Source organism: Aythya marila, assembly GCF_965140915.1.
Source record: "Aythya marila genome assembly, chromosome: 7".
NCBI lineage: Eukaryota > Metazoa > Chordata > Aves > Anseriformes > Anatidae > Aythya > Aythya marila.
In genome coordinates, this window is record NC_139048.1 from 19,580,677 (window position 1) to 19,599,228 (window position 18,552).

Genomic DNA, 18,552 nt, shown 5'->3' on the forward strand with positions numbered 1-18,552 from the left:
TACTTTCCTCACGAGACGTGTGTCATCTAAATAATACCAGCTGCTGCTGGAGGCCTGACAACATGCATCTGAACACAGCAACTACATGAACTTACCATTCAGTGTATTTATATTGTTTCTCAACCAGCTTGAACACACAATTGAGTATTACACATGAGTGACTGCTGGGGGCAAGTAATTGCCTTGCTCTGCTCTAGGACACATTGTTTACATGACAGCATGTCAAGGAACAGACCAGACACAATTGCATGGAGATGTACATGTAAGAGAAGTCAATACAGGCACAGGAATCTAATAGTAACAGAGCTGGTTTTACACCCAGTGACACTTACACAACCAAAATCACAGCACATGGTGAGCAGAGTGGCCTTTCTGACTAAAAGCAGGGAGAAAGGAGCTCATTGACCAGATTCTGGCTGAGACCCAGGAGACCCTGGGTTCTCATCTGATCCCTGCCAGACCCGGATCAAAGTTTCTCAGCAGAAGAGTATGGAGACTCCACACTCACTTTGCAGGGAAAGCTGCCTTCCCAGGTCCTGAGCATGAACAAACACAACAGTGAAACATGATCATTTTGCTCCTCCAGTAGCCTGCTGCCCTACATAGCAGCCTATGTTACACATGACTTGGTTGCCTGCGGACAATTGTCCCTGCCCTGTTGCCCCACCATCACCTTTTTGCCTCACCTATCTTCCTTGACATTTACAGGGGTCTCTGAAAGAGAGGAGAGGTTGGCTCCTGGTGTGCAGTGACAGCAGGGCTTTCGTGCTGCCCTGCAGTGGCTGCAGCATCCCTGCCCCTGTGGGTGAGCTGCAGGAGGGAAACAGGAACACCGGGTGGTGCCAATAAACAAGGAGGTCTTGTGCCAGCTTCTCTGCTGGGCAGAAACACTCTCCCTGTGAGAAATCTGAGACTTAATTAGAGCAAGGCCTCACCTTCTTGTTTCTGGTGGGACCTGGATGCAGGATCTTGTGGTCCTCATGGTAATTGCTATGCTGAGGAGCAGAACCTCATCCAACAACATATCTTCCACTGACTCTGCCAGCACAGCATCAGCCACCTGAAGCAGACATTTGCTGCTTGGATGTTTTCCATGGTGCCAAGCTTAGTTCTTCACGAATTCCAAATTATTTGATATCTGCGCAGTAATGCAGACCCAGGCCCTCTCCTGCTATTCTGTGTTTCTGGAGGAGGTAGGCACCCCTCTGGAGATTTCGAGGAACATCTTGGTGGTGTTTTTTTTGCTTGTTTGTTTGTTTTTGTTTCAGTTAGGTCTCAGTAATCATTGTCTGCTATTGAGGCAGGATCTCAGACAACGTCCAGCAAATAATTTTAAGGAAGAACTTTCCTCTCTGCTTCTTGAGATGCTGAGCACCCAGTTCATTAACCACAAATTTTCCACCTGCAGTCACAAACATTCTAATTAGAAGCACATAGTTCTTCTGATGGATTATAATTTTGCAAATAGACTTTCTGTTTAATTAAAATTTTCAAGAGTTTCTCAGGTCTCTGACATAGGGCATTTTCTCCTGAATAAGACAATAGCTTCAATAAGACAATAGCTTCAATGCTGAGAGTAGAAAGAAATAAGCAGTATCCTTGCACTGTGTTCAGCTGGAAAAGCTGAAAGCAAAGAGCTCTTGCTCAATTCTGAATTGAATGGAACTGGGAATCAAGAACCATGGCAATGTCTCACAGGGAAATCTCATCCCCAGTAGTAGCTGATGGGACTTAGAGCTGTGTGACCCTGCAGGTTGTGGATCCACAGCTCCTGGCAGAAGTCCAAGCACCAAGTGGGCTGAGTAACAAGGTCTCACAGCTCCTGCTGGGCTCTTGCAGATGAATGACCCTCTTCTTCAGTTTGTCAATGATGTTGTGTAGCTGTGACTGGAGCTTGGACCATCTGGGGACAGCATTGATCCTCCTGAGGTCCCTCAGACACTCCCAGGGAGGCTTTCCCCCAGAACAGATGGACACATCCATCTTGGAAGCATGGCAATACAAGCTGCCACTGCTCAATATCCCCACTGAGCCTTTCACTACACTGCATAGCACATTAAATAGTGCAGCATTCACCTGACTTGTTAGCAATGGTCTGGTACAATTCACATTTCCATTGGCTTTAAGCCTACAGAACCTATTGCAGTTAACTATTGTGGAATACCAGCAGTTAACATAATTCAAATAACCTTGACAGTGGTCCTGTCCTGAAGTTTTTCCCCAAATGAATTTTTTTCTTTTTTTTTTTTTTTCAGTCTGTCGGTGGTTGCCTTTCAGTGGTGAAGTGATCTCTAAGCTAAACTTCACAGCAGCCTGAGGATGAAGTTTACTATAAAAAGTGGAAAATAGTGTAACCAACAAGTAAAGTTTTGCCCCTGCTCATTTCACAAGATGATCTTGTGACAGCATTCCTCAAATATATTAACCATTCATGTGCTTGTTAGGGTTACAATAACATAGACAACACAAAACTGAACTGATGAGCTGGAATGTAGAACAACAGGCCAGATTCTCCAAAGGTGTAAATTAGAACACATTCCTCAAATGCTGTGCTGACTTGTATTAGCTGCAATATCTGCCCCAACTGCAAGGAAAGAGGAGTCTCCAAGTGAAAAATGCCTGGAAAAAAAGCATCTTGCATGGGATTGAGAGGCTGATGTTCATCACATCTTTCACAATATTCCTCAAACAAAATTGGTGTCAACATCCACAAGTGCAAGCAAAATCATTACCTTGACAAAAATGGGAAGTGTCATAACTTTGTAAATATGGTGCTAGTTTTGTTCAGTACCTTGAAATGCAGTACAAGGAGTGTGAAATAGACAACATATAGATATTTTTTTTGGTGCCAACACCTGTGTTAGAAACTATGAAGTCTGTTCCCTAACTTTCAGACCTAGGACTTTACCAGTAACAGATGTTTCTCCATTTGTATGTCAGATTTCCTCCTAATTACTCTGGGAGTTAAATCTCATTTTAATTATCCTGAGTTAGATGTTTGTATCCTCTTTTCTCAAATTCTGAATCTAAGGTACAGAGAAGGTTACCAATGTGTTCTGGAAACAAACACCAACAGAAGAAAGTTGGTGGTAACCAGGTAGATGCAAATAACTATTCTTTCCTTTCTGTCTCACACTAACGATTGTATTCTGCCATGTTTACACTTTTACCACCTCTTTTCCTGTAGACAATTCTAACAGTAACCATACATTGTAGAGAACAAGTTGCAATTTCCCACTTTGGATCCAAGTGTTTCCAGAGCACTGAGGTCTTTACATGTCAGAAAAGTATAGGTAAAAGTACTTTAAGTTGTCCTATTCAAAGACAAAAACCTAATACAATGCCTGGTTCCAAATTTCCACCTGGTCCAGAGACAGTGGGGCTAGAAGTTTCAGGTTTGCAACATCACACTTTGTTACACTGGTAAAGAGCATCCCTGATTTTTCCCATCATCAGTCCCTGGCAAGAGTGGTGTCTGCGTTCAGCTGTTCTTACTATTCTAACAGCGGGGAAAAGAGCTGACAGTGACTTAGCACTGCAGGAGCCAGACAGGGAGCACTGGGCTGTTCACTAGAAGTGCACGTCAGATTGCAGCTGGATGTTCTTGGGCACCTGAGACCCTGGTACACTCGATCTGGGCAAGATGGGGCAGACCCCATTTTGGGAAGAGTTGTCACTTGGGTTGTTTCCCTGTAGACATTCCATTCCCCAGCCTTCTGCTTCTTCTTTCACCAGCTGGTCTAGGTTCTCGTGGAGCAGTTCTGGACTGGCTTCTTCATCCTGTTAACCAGAAGAAATTGTGACCTTCTTTGTTAGTAACATAGCGAGAAGTCTAGCAGCACTCCAGGAGAGAGACAAGCTGTACATGATACTTAAAAAAAAATTGTTAAAGATCCAATATACTGTTTGCTGCAATGCTTTGATTAATATAAAAACAAGTATTAGACAGATGAGAATAGAGATATTCCTTTTTGTCCTTTAAAAGAATGCTCACAGAAATCCTGTGTCACTTCTTGTGACCAAAGGAGGCTGGTTCATGTAAAATTCTGACCCTGCCCAACCCTTTTTGTCTTAAATCAATGGGGATTTGAAATACAAAGATAATACCAGGCCCATTTGCACAGCAGGGCTGGTCACCTACCCTGAAGTTGGTTCAAATGAGTGGTGGAGCACTACCAACCTTCCTACCACTATCCAGTGGCTTGCCCATCAGGTCCTTTCTCTTCAGCTTGTTTCTTTCCAGGACTTCGAGCTTGCTCACAACTGCATCAATCTTGGAGCCAATGCTGTTTATGGACTGTTCCAGATGCAGCACACGTTGCAGGAGGCTGGGGAAGACATGAAGAACTTTTACAACTTCTTTTCTTGTGATGAACACTAAGATTTGCAGCAGGTATCTTATGGACAATGGGCCAGATCTCAATCAGGAATGAATGCTCCACATCAGAGATGCTGATTCATACTCACTGAGCACATAACTTCCTGCTGCATTGGATTTTCATCTGTGATCAGTGATTCTGCAGGGGATGGATCCCAACCAGTTTGATTACAGTCCAGACACCTTATAATCATACTATTATTTAATGCTTTACCCTCTTCTCTTTTCATGTGCCCCTATGTGAATTGCTTAGTGTTTCTCAGTAGCAGAATTGGGATACCCTGATTCTCTGTACTGTATTTATCCAATGCTCCTCTCTTGGAACAAGCAGCCACGTGTTATTCTCTGGCATGGATGATGACATTTAGCTAGGCTATAAACCAAGGATGTTTATTCCCACAGGGACTCTGTAAAAGTATCAAATTTCCCTGGGCAGGTTATCCAAGCTACTTTCTGACCTGAAACATGACAGCGTATTGCTTGTAGCTAGCTGACAGCTGCAGAGTTTTTTCAAGAAGCAGAAAAAAAAATCTTAGCCTGATCTTTTACGTGAGCAAGCAAAACATATTACAAGAAATGCCTTGATTATTTCCTGACATGAGCAGTTACACGTGTGCAAGATAAAAAAGGACAAGATCTTACTGCAAATGCTCAGCACCAGTGTGAATAGTTACATCAGGGGAGAAAGCAGCAGGGATCAGACTTTTATTTGCAGAGGGGTTAAACTAATACCAGCACCAACATACACTTGGAACTCTTCTTTGGAGACCCAGCTGGCCTTATTGGCACGGTTATTCTTTGCTTCCACATAGGTCAGACTCTCATCTAAGTTGTTGCCACCATAGGACTTCCCCAAATTTTCAATCTCTGTATTCAGAGCAACCTGGAAGATAGATAAAGTTACTCCTACAAAACTGGATATTAGCTGCGTGACAGTTTCACTTTGAATAACACACGGCTTCACAGGCAGGTCACATACTCAGCTGCTATTCAGACAAAACTGGAGCTGTGTTGACTGCTTCATTTACACCACTAACCCCAATAGTCCTGTGACCACTTAGGAATGATCTCTACCAAACAGAAAGTTTCTTTCCTTGCCCTTCTTTTACCCTTTTTGCCTCTAGGTCATGCTTCATCTGCTGCTGCTCCTCTTCATCAAGGATGTGGTTGCCATCTTTATCAAATCTGGAGAAAGCTGCTGTGATCTCATGGTCTGCATGGCCCAGTCTGCAGAAGAACAGAAAGGGAAAGCTCAAGGCACTGAATTACACAGGTAGGCTCTAACTGTACAGGAACACCCCTTTTGAAATCAGTGTATTGCTGCCTCTTGCAAGGGATAGTTATATATCCCATATAGGAAGGAGACAGCAATGCAACCCCACTTAGATCAGGAGATTAAACATGTGAGGAAAGATAAGAACTATTGTGTGTGTGTGCGCACATGCATGTGGCATTGCCCCAGTCTGAGCTAACTGCTCTCTAGGTCTTGAGTACCACAGAATTTAAATTACAAGTGTGACTGAAAGGGATAAATGGTTACCCCTCAAGTTGACTCACTCACTCTTTCAAACTGTTCTTGAAGTCCTCAAAGTCCAGTTCTTTAGTTCCATTCTGCAGTGCTTTCTGCACATCGGAAATCCGCTCCTTTTTCAGCTTCAACCTCATGAGTGTCCGGTTGTAACTCTGTTAATAAAGGTGTAAATGGGTATGGAATCATGTAGGCAGAAGAGTGAAAAACAAGAAAGAATTGAAAACACAATATGGGTGGAGCAGATGCTGAGTAATGCAAGGAGCTGTTGAGCTTTCCAGAAGTACAGATACAATGTAATAAAGTATATAAATATATATGTTATATATTATTATATATACTTATATATAAAGTATAAACTAGCTTCACTTCTCCAAAGCAACACCAACATGGTACCCAGTCTCCATGAGAAAATTTACCTGACCTTCCACTCATCCACTGCTTAAGATAATGTCTCAAATACCGTTCTTTGCAAAATATTGGTTCTAAAACATAGACACTTGTGAACTTTCAGGACCTTTTCTGGAATTTGTCCATGGGAAATCCAGATGTAACCCACCAGATTTGCATCACTGTAAAATGCTCAGTTCATCAAAGCAGAACCTGTCACTTTATTTGTTATTGATCAAAGTGCACAATATTAACTATATCAAGGACTGAAGAAGCTTTGTCAATAGACTATCCAGGGAAGGGAAGTCACTCAAAAACTCTACCAGCATTCTCAAGCAACAGGATTCCCCCAACCTTTGCTTTATCGTCATCCAATTGCCAAAGCACCTGTAAGCTTGATCTATCCCAAAGGGAACTGTGACTCCTGTTGCTACTGTGCATGTTAGAAAGGTGGACCTGGAGCTGGCAACCATTTTTTTCTCTAATACATTCCACATAGGTCAAGAACTCCAAGAAAATGTTTCAGGATTTGGCTAGAAAGTAGCACAGCTTTTGCTATTCATCACCTGCTTCAAGATGTCCGAGAGCTGCAGCTCATCCTTCTGGCTTGAAAGTTCCTCCTTGACTTCTGAATAGGTGTCATTGATGATGGCCAGAAACATGTTCTAGAGAAAGGAGAAGAAAATAGATGAATTAGCTTGAGTCACCTTGCCTGCTCCAGCAGCTGAGGCAGCAAGAGACAGACATCTATGTGCAGAGTTTAGTTAAACAAGCATCTGTTTTCACATGGGGCATACCTTGTGCAAATTAAAGTGGGCAAAGGGAAGGACCAGGGAGGAAAGCTTTGCAGCTAGAACAATGGCCTAAGATACATTTGTTGCCAGGTCTAACACCTTCTCTGTTAGCTTCTCCTGCAAGATCTTAAGTTACTTTTGAATCCCTGGTACTCAGAATTTAACATAATGAACAACCCTCTGGGTCCACTGCCTAGGAAGACAGCTGAACTGATCCTCTTGAGTTCAGGTACTACACAAGTGGCATTCCCAATCAGTTTTAGTCTTCAAGATAAATGATGGAAATATGGCCCTTAATCTCCCTGAGTATCAATCAAATCCCCAAACGCAATGATGTGCTCTGTGTCTACTTTGGACTATTTGTACCACAAAGCTGTTGTAAAGGAAACTTTCTTTCTCTCTAAGCATTTGCACTGCGCCTAACATAGGGGAGGGATTGCTATGACGGGTATCTCCAGCACTGCTGTCAAAACAGAGGCAAGGAGGCCTTTCTTACTTACCAGGAGCACAAAGAAGACAAAGAACACGTAGGTGACAAAATAAATAGGCCCAAGGACCCTGTTGGCATTGTCAATGGAATTGTAGTCAAAGTCACCAAGAATGATCCGAAACTGGGTGAAGCTGGAGGAGAGGTAGAGCACAAGGTCACACAAAGGCACATACATTTATTCTACCTCCTAAGATAGTCCTGAGGAGAACCCTGAACCCACCTGCAGCCTGAATGGTCACAGGCGGAAGCCTGTGAGAGAGAGAGGTAACCTCTCACAGGACCAGATGCCAGAGGACTATGGAGCACAGGCTGAAAAACACTGCTATAGCATATGCCTCCCTAACATCACGTGTTGCCTGACTGGGCACGTGGACTGAAGGATTGTCCTTCTTAACTCGCTTCCCTGACACCCTTACTAGGGTACTCATCTACCCGCTATTCTTGCCCCCATTTAAGGTATCCTGATCATTATTTATGGGGCTTCTCTGGAAATTGGCCACTGAGGTGACTCCGTTAAACAAACGAACCAACAAACAAATATTTTGCAATTAAAAAGGAAAAAAAAAAAAAAAAAAAAAGGAAAATAGAGACAGAAAGGGACACACAGACCATGAAGCTCAGAGAAAAGGGTCTGGACATCCTGGAGTCTGAAAATCCTGTCTAGGAAAGGCAAAGCTCCATTTTGGATTCCTTACTTTTCATCTATTGAGAGAGCTGGGAATGTTTTTCATGTCTAAGAGAGAAGAATAGGGTTTTGCTTCCTCTTTGGTTCAAGTTGTGCCAATTCTGTGATGTTGAAATGTCTTCTTCTGGTAAGAAATTATTTATATTTGTTCTCCTTTGAAAATGTCTATCTTACCTTCTTTAAGTTACTATATGGCTTAATTTAGGAAGCATTGTGTTAAATTTGTGTTATAATTGGCATATTAAATGACTACCAACTTTCAGAATGACCTGTTATGTTGAGGCAGAAATGTTATATTAAAATCAGATATAAATGTAAAATATATCAAATATAAAATAATTATTTTAATTGGATAAGCATAGTTGTGAAATATCAACTACTATTATATTTAATTTTATATATTCAATATTAATTCCAACACTCTTATTTTTTATATTTAATGTTTTATATAAAACAAAAATAACAAACAGTTTGACTTTTTCCATTTTGGTGTTTAAAGCTAAATATTGATAAATGCATTACTTCCAATCTTTCTTTTGAAAGCCCTGAAGCAAGAAACAATATTTGTATCAAATCTTTGTTTTTATTAAAATGCACTATCTGAGGAAAAATGGACAAGTTTTCAAGCAGCTATTGTACACTGAAATGATGTGATCTGTGGCTTTATCTAGAAGCTAGAGAATTTCAAAGCTCCAGAGCTTCTATCTAGACCTCTTCCTTATTAAAGAGAAAACACTTTGAGCTTACCTCAGAAGACTTATTTTGAGTTATTTAGTTCCTACTCCCAGAATTAGAGAAGTTGAACCTAAGTAGACCAAAAGCCACCTGCTGGTGTATAAAAACACAATTGCCAAGGTCTCAGCAGCAATCAAAACCATTCTACCTCTTTTATGGACTCACAGCAGATGAGAAGAAGACATAATGATCTGGTGAACACAAACTATATTAACAGCTCAGCTACAATAATTTTCTGCAGAATGACTATATGCTACACTGCACGCAAAGCGTCCTTGGTGTGCCTAACAACTCCACATTAGCTGAAAGCTGCCTAGACTACAACAAAACAGAACTGAACTCTCAGCCTGAAAAGGCTGGGCTTTCCTTTGACCCAATGGGCTGCTTACAAACATCAGACAAACAAAAATCTGTCTGTAACCTTCCATTTTCTCACTACATTCTTTTGTCCACGAGGATGTTATAGGTGTGGAACTGTGAGCAACTTTTTAGCCATCGTGACTTTATCACATGAAATACAACAGGTGTCTGAATGACATCCATATTTGCAATTGTGGATAGGTTGGAAAGCAGTTAAAGTTCTTTTGACGACAGCTGGTAATGATGAAAATGTGGTTACAACTAATACACTTACATGCATTTAACAAAGGTACTGAAGTTTTCCACTTGTGTCCCAAAAAGAAGGTAACCCAGCTGGGCATAGGCAAAGAAGACAATGAAGAACATAATGGCAAAGCCCAGGATGTCCTTGGCACAACGTGCCAGTGTGGAGGAGAGCTGCGTCATTGTTTTGTTAAAGCTAATATACTTGAATATCTGCAAGAAGAAAGAACAGGGACAAAATTAGGCCAAACCACCAGCTAGATCAGTCTCTTTCCTACATGTACTTGCTTACTAAGACAAAGTTTCTCCATGGTACCAAAGCACTGAGGAGACAACCAAGCTGGGGGAATAGAGGCCTAGAGTTCAGGTTGTTTGCCCTGGGTGTGCCACCATTTTATGACTGGGTCATAAATATATGACTTTTTTCCCTGAGTCAAATGAAAATTTAAAGGAGGGAGTGCTATGAAGGTGAAAAGCTGCCTGGATTTACTACAAAACAGAGCACATGACACTTGAGGAAATCCTTCCCTGTTCTACAGGTGTTATCCTCATTCACTACGAGAGATGGAGGAGTTAGCCCTCAGGATATCCAACAGAACAGGTCTGAGACTGGAGCCCAGGCACCCCCCAGATCCCCTACAATACCTTGATCCAGGCAAAGAATAAGTTGACTGCATTCATGTTGTTGTACTGAGTCTGCCAGAATGCCAAGAACTCAAAGTCTGCATAGGTGTCAGGGTGTTTCAACAACTCTCCCAACAGTCTGTTCACCTCAATGGTGCGAAAGATGTGAAATCCAATAGCAACAATGGAGAGCTGTGAAAAAGAAGGGTCTGCAGTGAGTGTAGAAGTGTCCACAGATATTAAAGTGCCACAGAATTACGTGGTATCACACTTCATACCTACACTCTACTGGTGGGGGATGGAAATAAGGCCCTAATGGACTGAGTGATGACCTGACTTCACAGCTTCTCAAGCATCATTAAGGGAAGAATTTTCTTCTAATACCTGATAGAAAAGCATATGACCATTTACTCTGCCAGTCCATTTTTCTATTGGAGCAAAACACGTGTCAGCTCGTCTTATCTAGACCAGTTTCCCCATTCTTTCATTAGCTGTGTCTTGTACCCCTTTGCCCTTTTCCCTCCCTTCCCCTTCCCCCCACCCAAAAAAAAAAAAAAAAAAAAAAAAAAAGCGTGCAAGCATCCTCACCAGGATGACAACCACATCCAAGATGTTCCAGATGCTGGTGAAGTACTGAAGCTTGTGGATACGCAACTCCAAAATCTCCTCCACCACATAGTAGAAGATGAAGACACAGAAGACGATTTCACAGGCAACAATGAAGAAGTCCCATGCACTGACATATCGTATAAGCTTGACTGTCCGGATTTGCCAGGAGGGGATGGCACCACCAGTGGCTGGAAACTCAACCACTAACCTTGAAGGGAATGAGAAAACACTGTTAATTACAAATAGTGGGATGGAAGCATCAAATCTGAGCACGAGCTATCCACCAAATCGCGACTGGAAGAGTTGTGCGTGTGTTTATGCATTCTTCTCTCTGCTGCTTCACTACTTGTGATAGAAAAGCATGAAAGCTCAAAAGAAGTGTGTCTACTTGTGTCAGAAAGACCAAGTCTTCTTGCTAATCCATACAATATCTACTGATGCCATTCAGTCCTACACCCCATAGTGGAACAGATTATTTTTGCATTTTAAGAATCTGTGACATTGAGAAACAAGCAAGAGGCAGAAGAATTTCCAGTGGGACTCAGCCTACCTCAGAACACAGAACAGATTGATATTTGCATTATACACAGAGAAATCAATGAAGACAACTCGTGTCCCCCGATCCAGCCACAACTTCTCCTTCAGGATTTGCAGGGCTTCAGCACTCTCTTCTCTGGTCAACTTGAGGTCTATGTAGTATCCTCCCCCACTATAACTGGTTAGTCTTCCCCAGTGAGATGAGCCACCCAGCTCTTCCTCAGAATGGTACCTCCACCTGCAACAGACAAGCCATGAGAAAAGGCATCACTTACCACCCACAGCCTTGGATAGAACCTTGCAGTCAGAACCTTTCATCTTCAAAGGACAGAGCAGTTTAATCAAAGAGTTGGCACATAACTCCTACTCCAGTTCTGAGCTTACACCAGTTTTTCATTGTTGATAGATTTCTGATCTAGTGCTTCCCAGCAGTGACACAACACAAATGGAGGGAAAATTCTGCAGGCTCATTGGCTATGCCATGGCCTTGTTTGCTTTTAAGGTTATTCACAGGGTCTGTTGTATTGCCTCCTACCATGTTGCACGCAGTTCTCTGCTTAGAACGCTCTTCGCTCTTGCACACAAATTTCCGTATGAACAATAGCTTTTTTTTTCACAGATCAAGACTCAAGCAGCAAGCAAGGGGTCATTAAATGGCAGCTGCCTCACTTTATTATAGAGGAAAATCCACATCAGTTACATGAATCATCAGTAATAAATAAATAAATAACCAAGTGTGACGGTGATTTTACATGTTATATTCCATCTCAGTGTAGAATTAGAAGTTAAGAAATCTGGGTCTTAAGAAAATGGTTCAGACACCTCTGTCTGGAGAAAAAAAAAAAAAAAAAAAAAGGCAAAAAAAGCTGGGAATAGGTTTTCAAGATGAAAGAGGTGCACTCCTTTAAAAACAGACAAACAATGTCTACCTAATTCTCATCTGGATTTCTCATGGCTTTCTCAGCAGGTTCCACTCCAGCATTCAGTCCGTCTTTCCTCAAAGAGTCTTGATGCAAAGGACTTGCTGCCTCTAACTGCAAGGGGAATTCCAGCCTTGTGTGAGAAACTCACCCCTACTAATTCATTCTGCAGCTCAGCATATCTTATTTTAACCAGAAGAGACTAATTTGGGGCAATTTAAAAAATGTAAAAATCACAAATATTCTAATCCCAAACAGCAGAAGATGTACTTACGCTGTTCCATTGACAAGTCCAAAGGAGACTCTTTCCTCCTTGTCTTCTGAGTATACGTCATAGCAGCCTGAGATTTCCTCCTTGAAGTCATCATGGACCACACAGGAATTGTTCTTCACCTTCAGCTGTCGCATCCGTGGGACACCCAGCAGCAGGTTCTCATAATAGATGTACGACTGGGTATTGTGTGCTGCTAGGGACTCGTTGTTGTACCACTTTGTCCAGTAAAGATTATCCAGAAGAGGACCTTGTGCATACTGCGTGAGAGGGAGAAGAAAGCAACTGGTTCATAGCCTACATATCAGAGGAATTTTGTTAGTTTGGGCTTGAGATAAGACCTGACCCACACTGCTCTACTAATAGAGCTCGCGTTGCCTATATGCTAAGGAGGGGAGCCCCCATATGGAGCTGGGTGGAGCTGCAGGGTAGAAGAGGGATGCTGGGCAGCAGGGTAGTGTGGTGGCTCCTCTCAGGCCTGTAATGTGCTTGCTGCACCTCGTTATGCTAACAAGGAGACAGGGGCCCTACAACCTCTTTGTCCCTTCCTTTTCAGGGAACACAAGTCTGGAGGAACTGTCCTGGCATAAGGTATGAATTATTAAAACAAGGTGTACTAGTTCCATGTAAACAGTGGGGGAAACAATAGTGCCATAGTTCGTTGTGCTTTTTTAATATATCAGAAAAAAGGCAAAGCTAACGGACCATTAATTTATGGCTGGCCATTAGAGGTATGTGGTTGCAATATCTCAACGACATTCACTGTGGACCATATTATTCCTTCTCCAGTTCTTTAATAAAAATGTGACAGATCCCAACATTTTTTCCCCTCTTTATTTTCTTTGGTAAAAGTCAGTGCAAATTTGAATCCAGTTTCTCCATAAAGAATGTACAGGTCAGGCCAGGCCATGCATAAATTACAAGTTAACTACACTGATCCCATTTTGCCCGTGAAAATGGAGATAAAATTATTACTAAGAGACCAGCATGAAGACATTAGACTGCAGGATTCAAAGCTATGTCTGTCACAAGAAAGCCTGGAATGGACTTTTCTGGACGCACACAATACTTAGCCTAGTCAGTATTCTGGCCACAGTGCTCAAAGGGATATATAATGTTCTAAATCAGTGTGTATTCTGCATGTAAATGATACCATATCTACTGCTAGTAGCTGGCAAGCAGCAGAATGGCTTGCTGAAAGCACTAGGTAGCACATTCAGAGGTAACTGAATATCCCACCCTAGCTGAGATTTCCAGGGCTCCCCATGCCAGGCCAGATGTGTACTCACCACCCAGAAGTCAGACATGCTGCCAATGGACTGGAAAGAAACACGGCTGTCTGAAGAGGTCTGCAAGAAGAGCTCAGACATCACTTTGGTGTAGTAATAGGCATTGGAACTTGTCATTCCATATGTCACTAAGGGAAGAGACAAAAGGAAGGTCCTCTCTTACACCTAAATATCAAAGCCTGGTATATACATTCATTTTCTGCATAGCTTCTACTGTCGTAAGTAAGCTGAGCAGGGCAGAAGAGAAGAAACCTTGAAACCTCTAATCACATTACTTTCTTGATTGCTTAGGGAGTTCAACTTTATTTTCTGCATCCTCCAGAATTTAAACTGTCAAAATGACATATTTTAGGAGTTTAAATGACAAAGAAGACCACTGGATGATGTAACTGAACATCCTGGGTGACATTTTCTCTCAGAAATTTTGTCTTTCTGAGGGGGAAAAGAAATCTTCTTTCTCATAACAAAATTCATGAGCTGTATTTTGTGTGCACTTTGTTCTGATATAAAGCTATGAAAGTATAGAGACTAACCTGTAGTGGAAAATTCCAGTTAATTTTTTGTCTACCAAAAAAAAAAAAAATCAAATAAATATGTGTTGTTTCGACTACCCAGAGCTCCTCCCTGCAGAAGAGCATCCATCACGGCAATCACTAGGAACAAGTCCTACTGTTGAAAGGATACTGTGAAAATAAAGCAGCAGATATTCAACATTCACCTCCCAAACACTTCTAGATGAGTCAGACTGCATGTACGTCTGTGTGCATGCCCTGCTTCTTCAGGAAGGACGGTCTCCATGGGTCAGTGTGATAGTAACTTGGGTTGGTATTGTCTGTCTATCTCTCCTACTACAGGGTCCATGAAATATAATCCTCTTCACTGTTCTATGTCACAGGTGCTCATTTGTGATAGTGAATGAACCTTCCCAAAAAACAAACAGTCATTGTTCTAACCACACAAAGGCCATTAGCATTCAGTACAGGGCTGCATTAAATCTACCCAAGAACAACACAAGCTGCCACCTGCATTATCACCTCAGGCACCTCATCAGCCTCAGAGAAAAAAATCTCTCTGAACCCCATGTCTCTGATCCCAAGAAGTTTCTAGAGCTGCTGTCTGATGTTTGAACATTTGCTGTGAAAATAATCTTGCTGTACAGATTCTTCCAGGACTGTGATGTCAACAGAGTTGATATCGTGGTTTACGTAAATCTAGCAGGTAACAATTCAGTCTAGGGCAATAGTCAGCCATTTTACTTGTGTGTGCAGCAGCTATTCTGTGAGTCAACAGCACACCTGCTTGCTGCAGTGATTATATGTACAATCAGTTTAACACCTACAACAGGGTGAGGAAGTCTAATAATAAAACCTCACCTTCTTCCCCTCATGTAGCGTGAAAAGACAGCTATGAGATATGATATGTACTTACATAGACAAATGTCCACCAAGAACACAATATAGACTAGAAGCTCTCGCAGTGTGGTCTTCACATAAAGCTCTCTGTTTTCAGCTGTGTTCTCAGTGAGCGTAGTACCCCACAGACCTGAGAGATGTAAAGAAAAAAAATTGAGAAGTTTTATGGCCATTCTCAAAGGCTATAGGAGGACTCCCATTCCCAAAGAACACTCTTGTGAGTTGCTAGATTTTTGTAACTTTTCAAAACAGAACTATTTTTCATCTCAAAACTTTACTAAAACTTGTTAAATAACCTCTAAAATGAAAAATTCCAGTGTGAACAAAAGATTTGAGGCTGGCCAAAACTGAAATTTGTTGACCATTATGTTTTGCTAAATCACTCTTCAGTTTTCTGCCAGACTTCAATATGGACTGATTTTATTTATTTATTTATTTATTTATTTATGTTTTTCAGCTTACTTTTTGCAGAAATTCAGTCTTTGTCACAAGACTTTGTCACATTCCTGGAATGTCATAGTTTCATCTCAGTCATGCATGTGCCAACATCTGACCTTCTGATAAGGACTTCCATAGCAGAACTGCATCTGATTTTAGCTTTACAGCTATTAGTTCTTTTTATGTATACTGAGCTATCAAGCTCCAAATATTTGTCCCTTGCTTACTCACATACTTGAAGATATATGTCATAAGACTCAATCAAATAGCCCAACTCAATATTTTCAGCATATAATTTAGAGCCAAATTGTGTTCAGGATGTCTATCAATGGAGCTCTGCTGGCTTCAGTGCAGATTTATACCAGCTAATGTTCTGATTCCTTCACAAAGTAAAAGCAACTCATTAAATGTCATCAGGATTGATCAAAAAGACAGGAACACTTTCTTTAAAAGAAGCCTCAATATTTTGGTTTTGATGAACCGCCTAACACCATTAGTTTGTTTACTTGTTCTTGCTGTAATGGCTTTGTGTTGTGTTTTCAGAATCTCTCCTTAAGTTGAAAGGCATAAGAAACTCCACTTGAAAGCCTAGTGATGGAATTGGCATCAATAATACCCACAATCTTCCTGCTTTCTGCACCTCCTAGAGAGCTCAGCCCTGATACCTATCCCCACTGGTGCACAACTATCATCCCCCTGCAAATTGGGATCAAAGGCCACACATCTCAAGTCATCACAGGTAGAGGAAGGAGACAGGCTTTTTTGCTTTTGCTTGTTCCAAAGCGCACATTCACTCCTGTCCTAATGATAACTCTTTGGCATCTCAACAAAGTAGAGAGCTTTTTTGCTGCCATGATGGCTGCCACCCTCACTCATGATGGCATCCACCCTCACTCCCGGACAGACAAATCAACAGACTGCTCTGGCCATGCAATAGACCAGAAACAGAAACAAGAGCCTAAAGAAGATGTGGCTTTACTCTAGTGCAGGAGGATAGCATGTGGCCAGTGTTAAAACTCCACAACAGAAACAAACAAAAAACAGTGGGTAACAACAGAGCAGAGACATTACTGCAAGTGGTAACATTAAGGCTGATTCAGTATATAGTAAAGGCCAGCTGCTCAGAGAAGGGCACAAAGCTCATTGTAGTCATTGGGCTCCTGAAGATTTGAATCTTATTCTCATTTTTTGTGTTATAAGCACAGTTATAAGATGTTAGTGCACTCCAGTGCAACAAATGTACTTTAAAGGAATGGAACTATGTCCTTGTGAACGAACACCCCATGAGGCAGGGAACCCATAGTACCAAATGTTGAGCAAAGAGGCAAAGGAATAAAAAAGTGCGCTTAGGAATATTTGAATGCAGCAACACTCAAATATCCTTGAAAATTTGGTTCAGAAACTGGACCAAAATTATACCTGGAGGACCACGAGTCTTGTCCAGTATCATTCAGGTTGCACCCTGTAATTGTGAAACTATACCAGTTGAGGTTTTATTTCAGGTATTTCTTTAGAAAACATGCCATGAAAAATATACCACCTCATACATGAAGTATGTACCCGTCTGTGTCTCCTTTGGCACCTTCCAACCTTGGAAGCCTGGAAAGTCAAAGTCATCTCTTTTGAACACGACATTTGGACTGAAGGATAGTCCCATTCTCTCTGTACCTCCTGCTTTGTAGCAAAGATGACAGTACAGACTCAGGAGGCACAGCAAGACACACGAGAGGATGATCCTTTCAGATCAGCTAAAGATGATGTTCAGAATAATGTCGCTCTGTAGTGAGCAGGTTCCCGTACTACACAGATACTATGTACTTTCTACCTTCTGCACCCCTGCAGTCCACACAAACGCCCCCCCCCCCCCCCCCCCCCCCAATGGGATATGTAAGATATATCAGTTTATATATAAGATATATCTTCCCAATGGTTAGTAAATCCTTTCTACTGAAATATCAGAACTTTACCTCGGATGCCTCTGAAGATGTAGAAGCAGCACTTGAGGAAAGGACTTGTCTTTCCATCCACAGCTTTGTTCTGCTCTGTCTGGTAGGGCAGTGGATCTCCCACCTCTTCAAAGTTCTCATAGGGATTCTCCAGGATGGACTTGGGGTTGTAGATGGCTCGAATCTTCAAGGAGGTAGAGGGAGAGCCATTGTAAACAGGATTATCCCAAGCTTTCTTCCCCACAGTCTCCAGTTCGTGTTCCTCTGGGGCTTGAAAGTGGCTCTCAGCTCTGTTGTTTAGGTGAGAAGAGCTCATGGCTATTCACTGACAGCAAAAGTGCTAATTAGCTGGAATTGTAGATGTAGCCTGCTCAGACTGGAGTTGTAAGCTAGCGGAGAGGGAATCAGTCAATGCCAAACAGCATGTCTGCCTCAGCAGCCTGAAGGAGGGTGCACCAGCAGCATCCCACAGACAGCATGCATCCTCCCCCTGCTTTATACCAGCTCAGCTGGTGACACGAATGGGAGGGTGGCACTGCCCCTTGTAAGAGCCACCACCAGCCCTATCAGTCCCAGTTACACCAACACAGCCAGGACACTGTCTCTGCTTCCAGAGATGAGACCCAGCTGGAGCTGTGGGAAAGGGAGGCTGCCAGGAGACAGCCCCCGAGCTGCGAGGGGAGGCTAGGATTTATTTGGACCCTTCGGGCTACCCGCAGCCCAGGTCAGCTCCAGCAGCGAGCTGGCACAGGATGCCCGAGCAAACACCGTTCGGCTCAGCGCGGAGCCTTTGCTCTGAAGCTGAGGGATGGCTCGAGTGGCCAGCGAAGGGTCTGAGAGCAGAAATTCTCCCCCCTCAAAGCAGGCGGTGAGGACCCGGGCCGGGCAGGTCACCAGGTGGCG

General features: G+C 42.4%; 1 protein-coding gene across 1 annotated transcript; it reads right to left on the bottom strand.

Moving 5' to 3' along the window:
* Positions 1 to 3,570: 3,570 nt before the first annotated feature.
* Positions 3,571 to 17,965, bottom strand: PKD2L1 (polycystin 2 like 1, transient receptor potential cation channel; the record flags this gene model as incomplete). The annotated part of the gene is made up of 15 exons (XM_082764282.1): positions 3,571 to 3,780; positions 4,181 to 4,328; positions 5,125 to 5,261; positions 5,488 to 5,605; positions 5,940 to 6,061; positions 6,863 to 6,961; positions 7,591 to 7,711; positions 9,635 to 9,816; positions 10,249 to 10,419; positions 10,816 to 11,044; positions 11,387 to 11,611; positions 12,568 to 12,824; positions 13,854 to 13,981; positions 15,282 to 15,395; positions 17,671 to 17,965. The coding sequence occupies 15 exons, from the start codon at positions 17,963 to 17,965 to the stop codon at positions 3,571 to 3,573; spliced, it is 2,556 nt and encodes an 851-aa protein (XP_082620408.1).
* Positions 17,966 to 18,552: the final 587 nt, after the last annotated feature.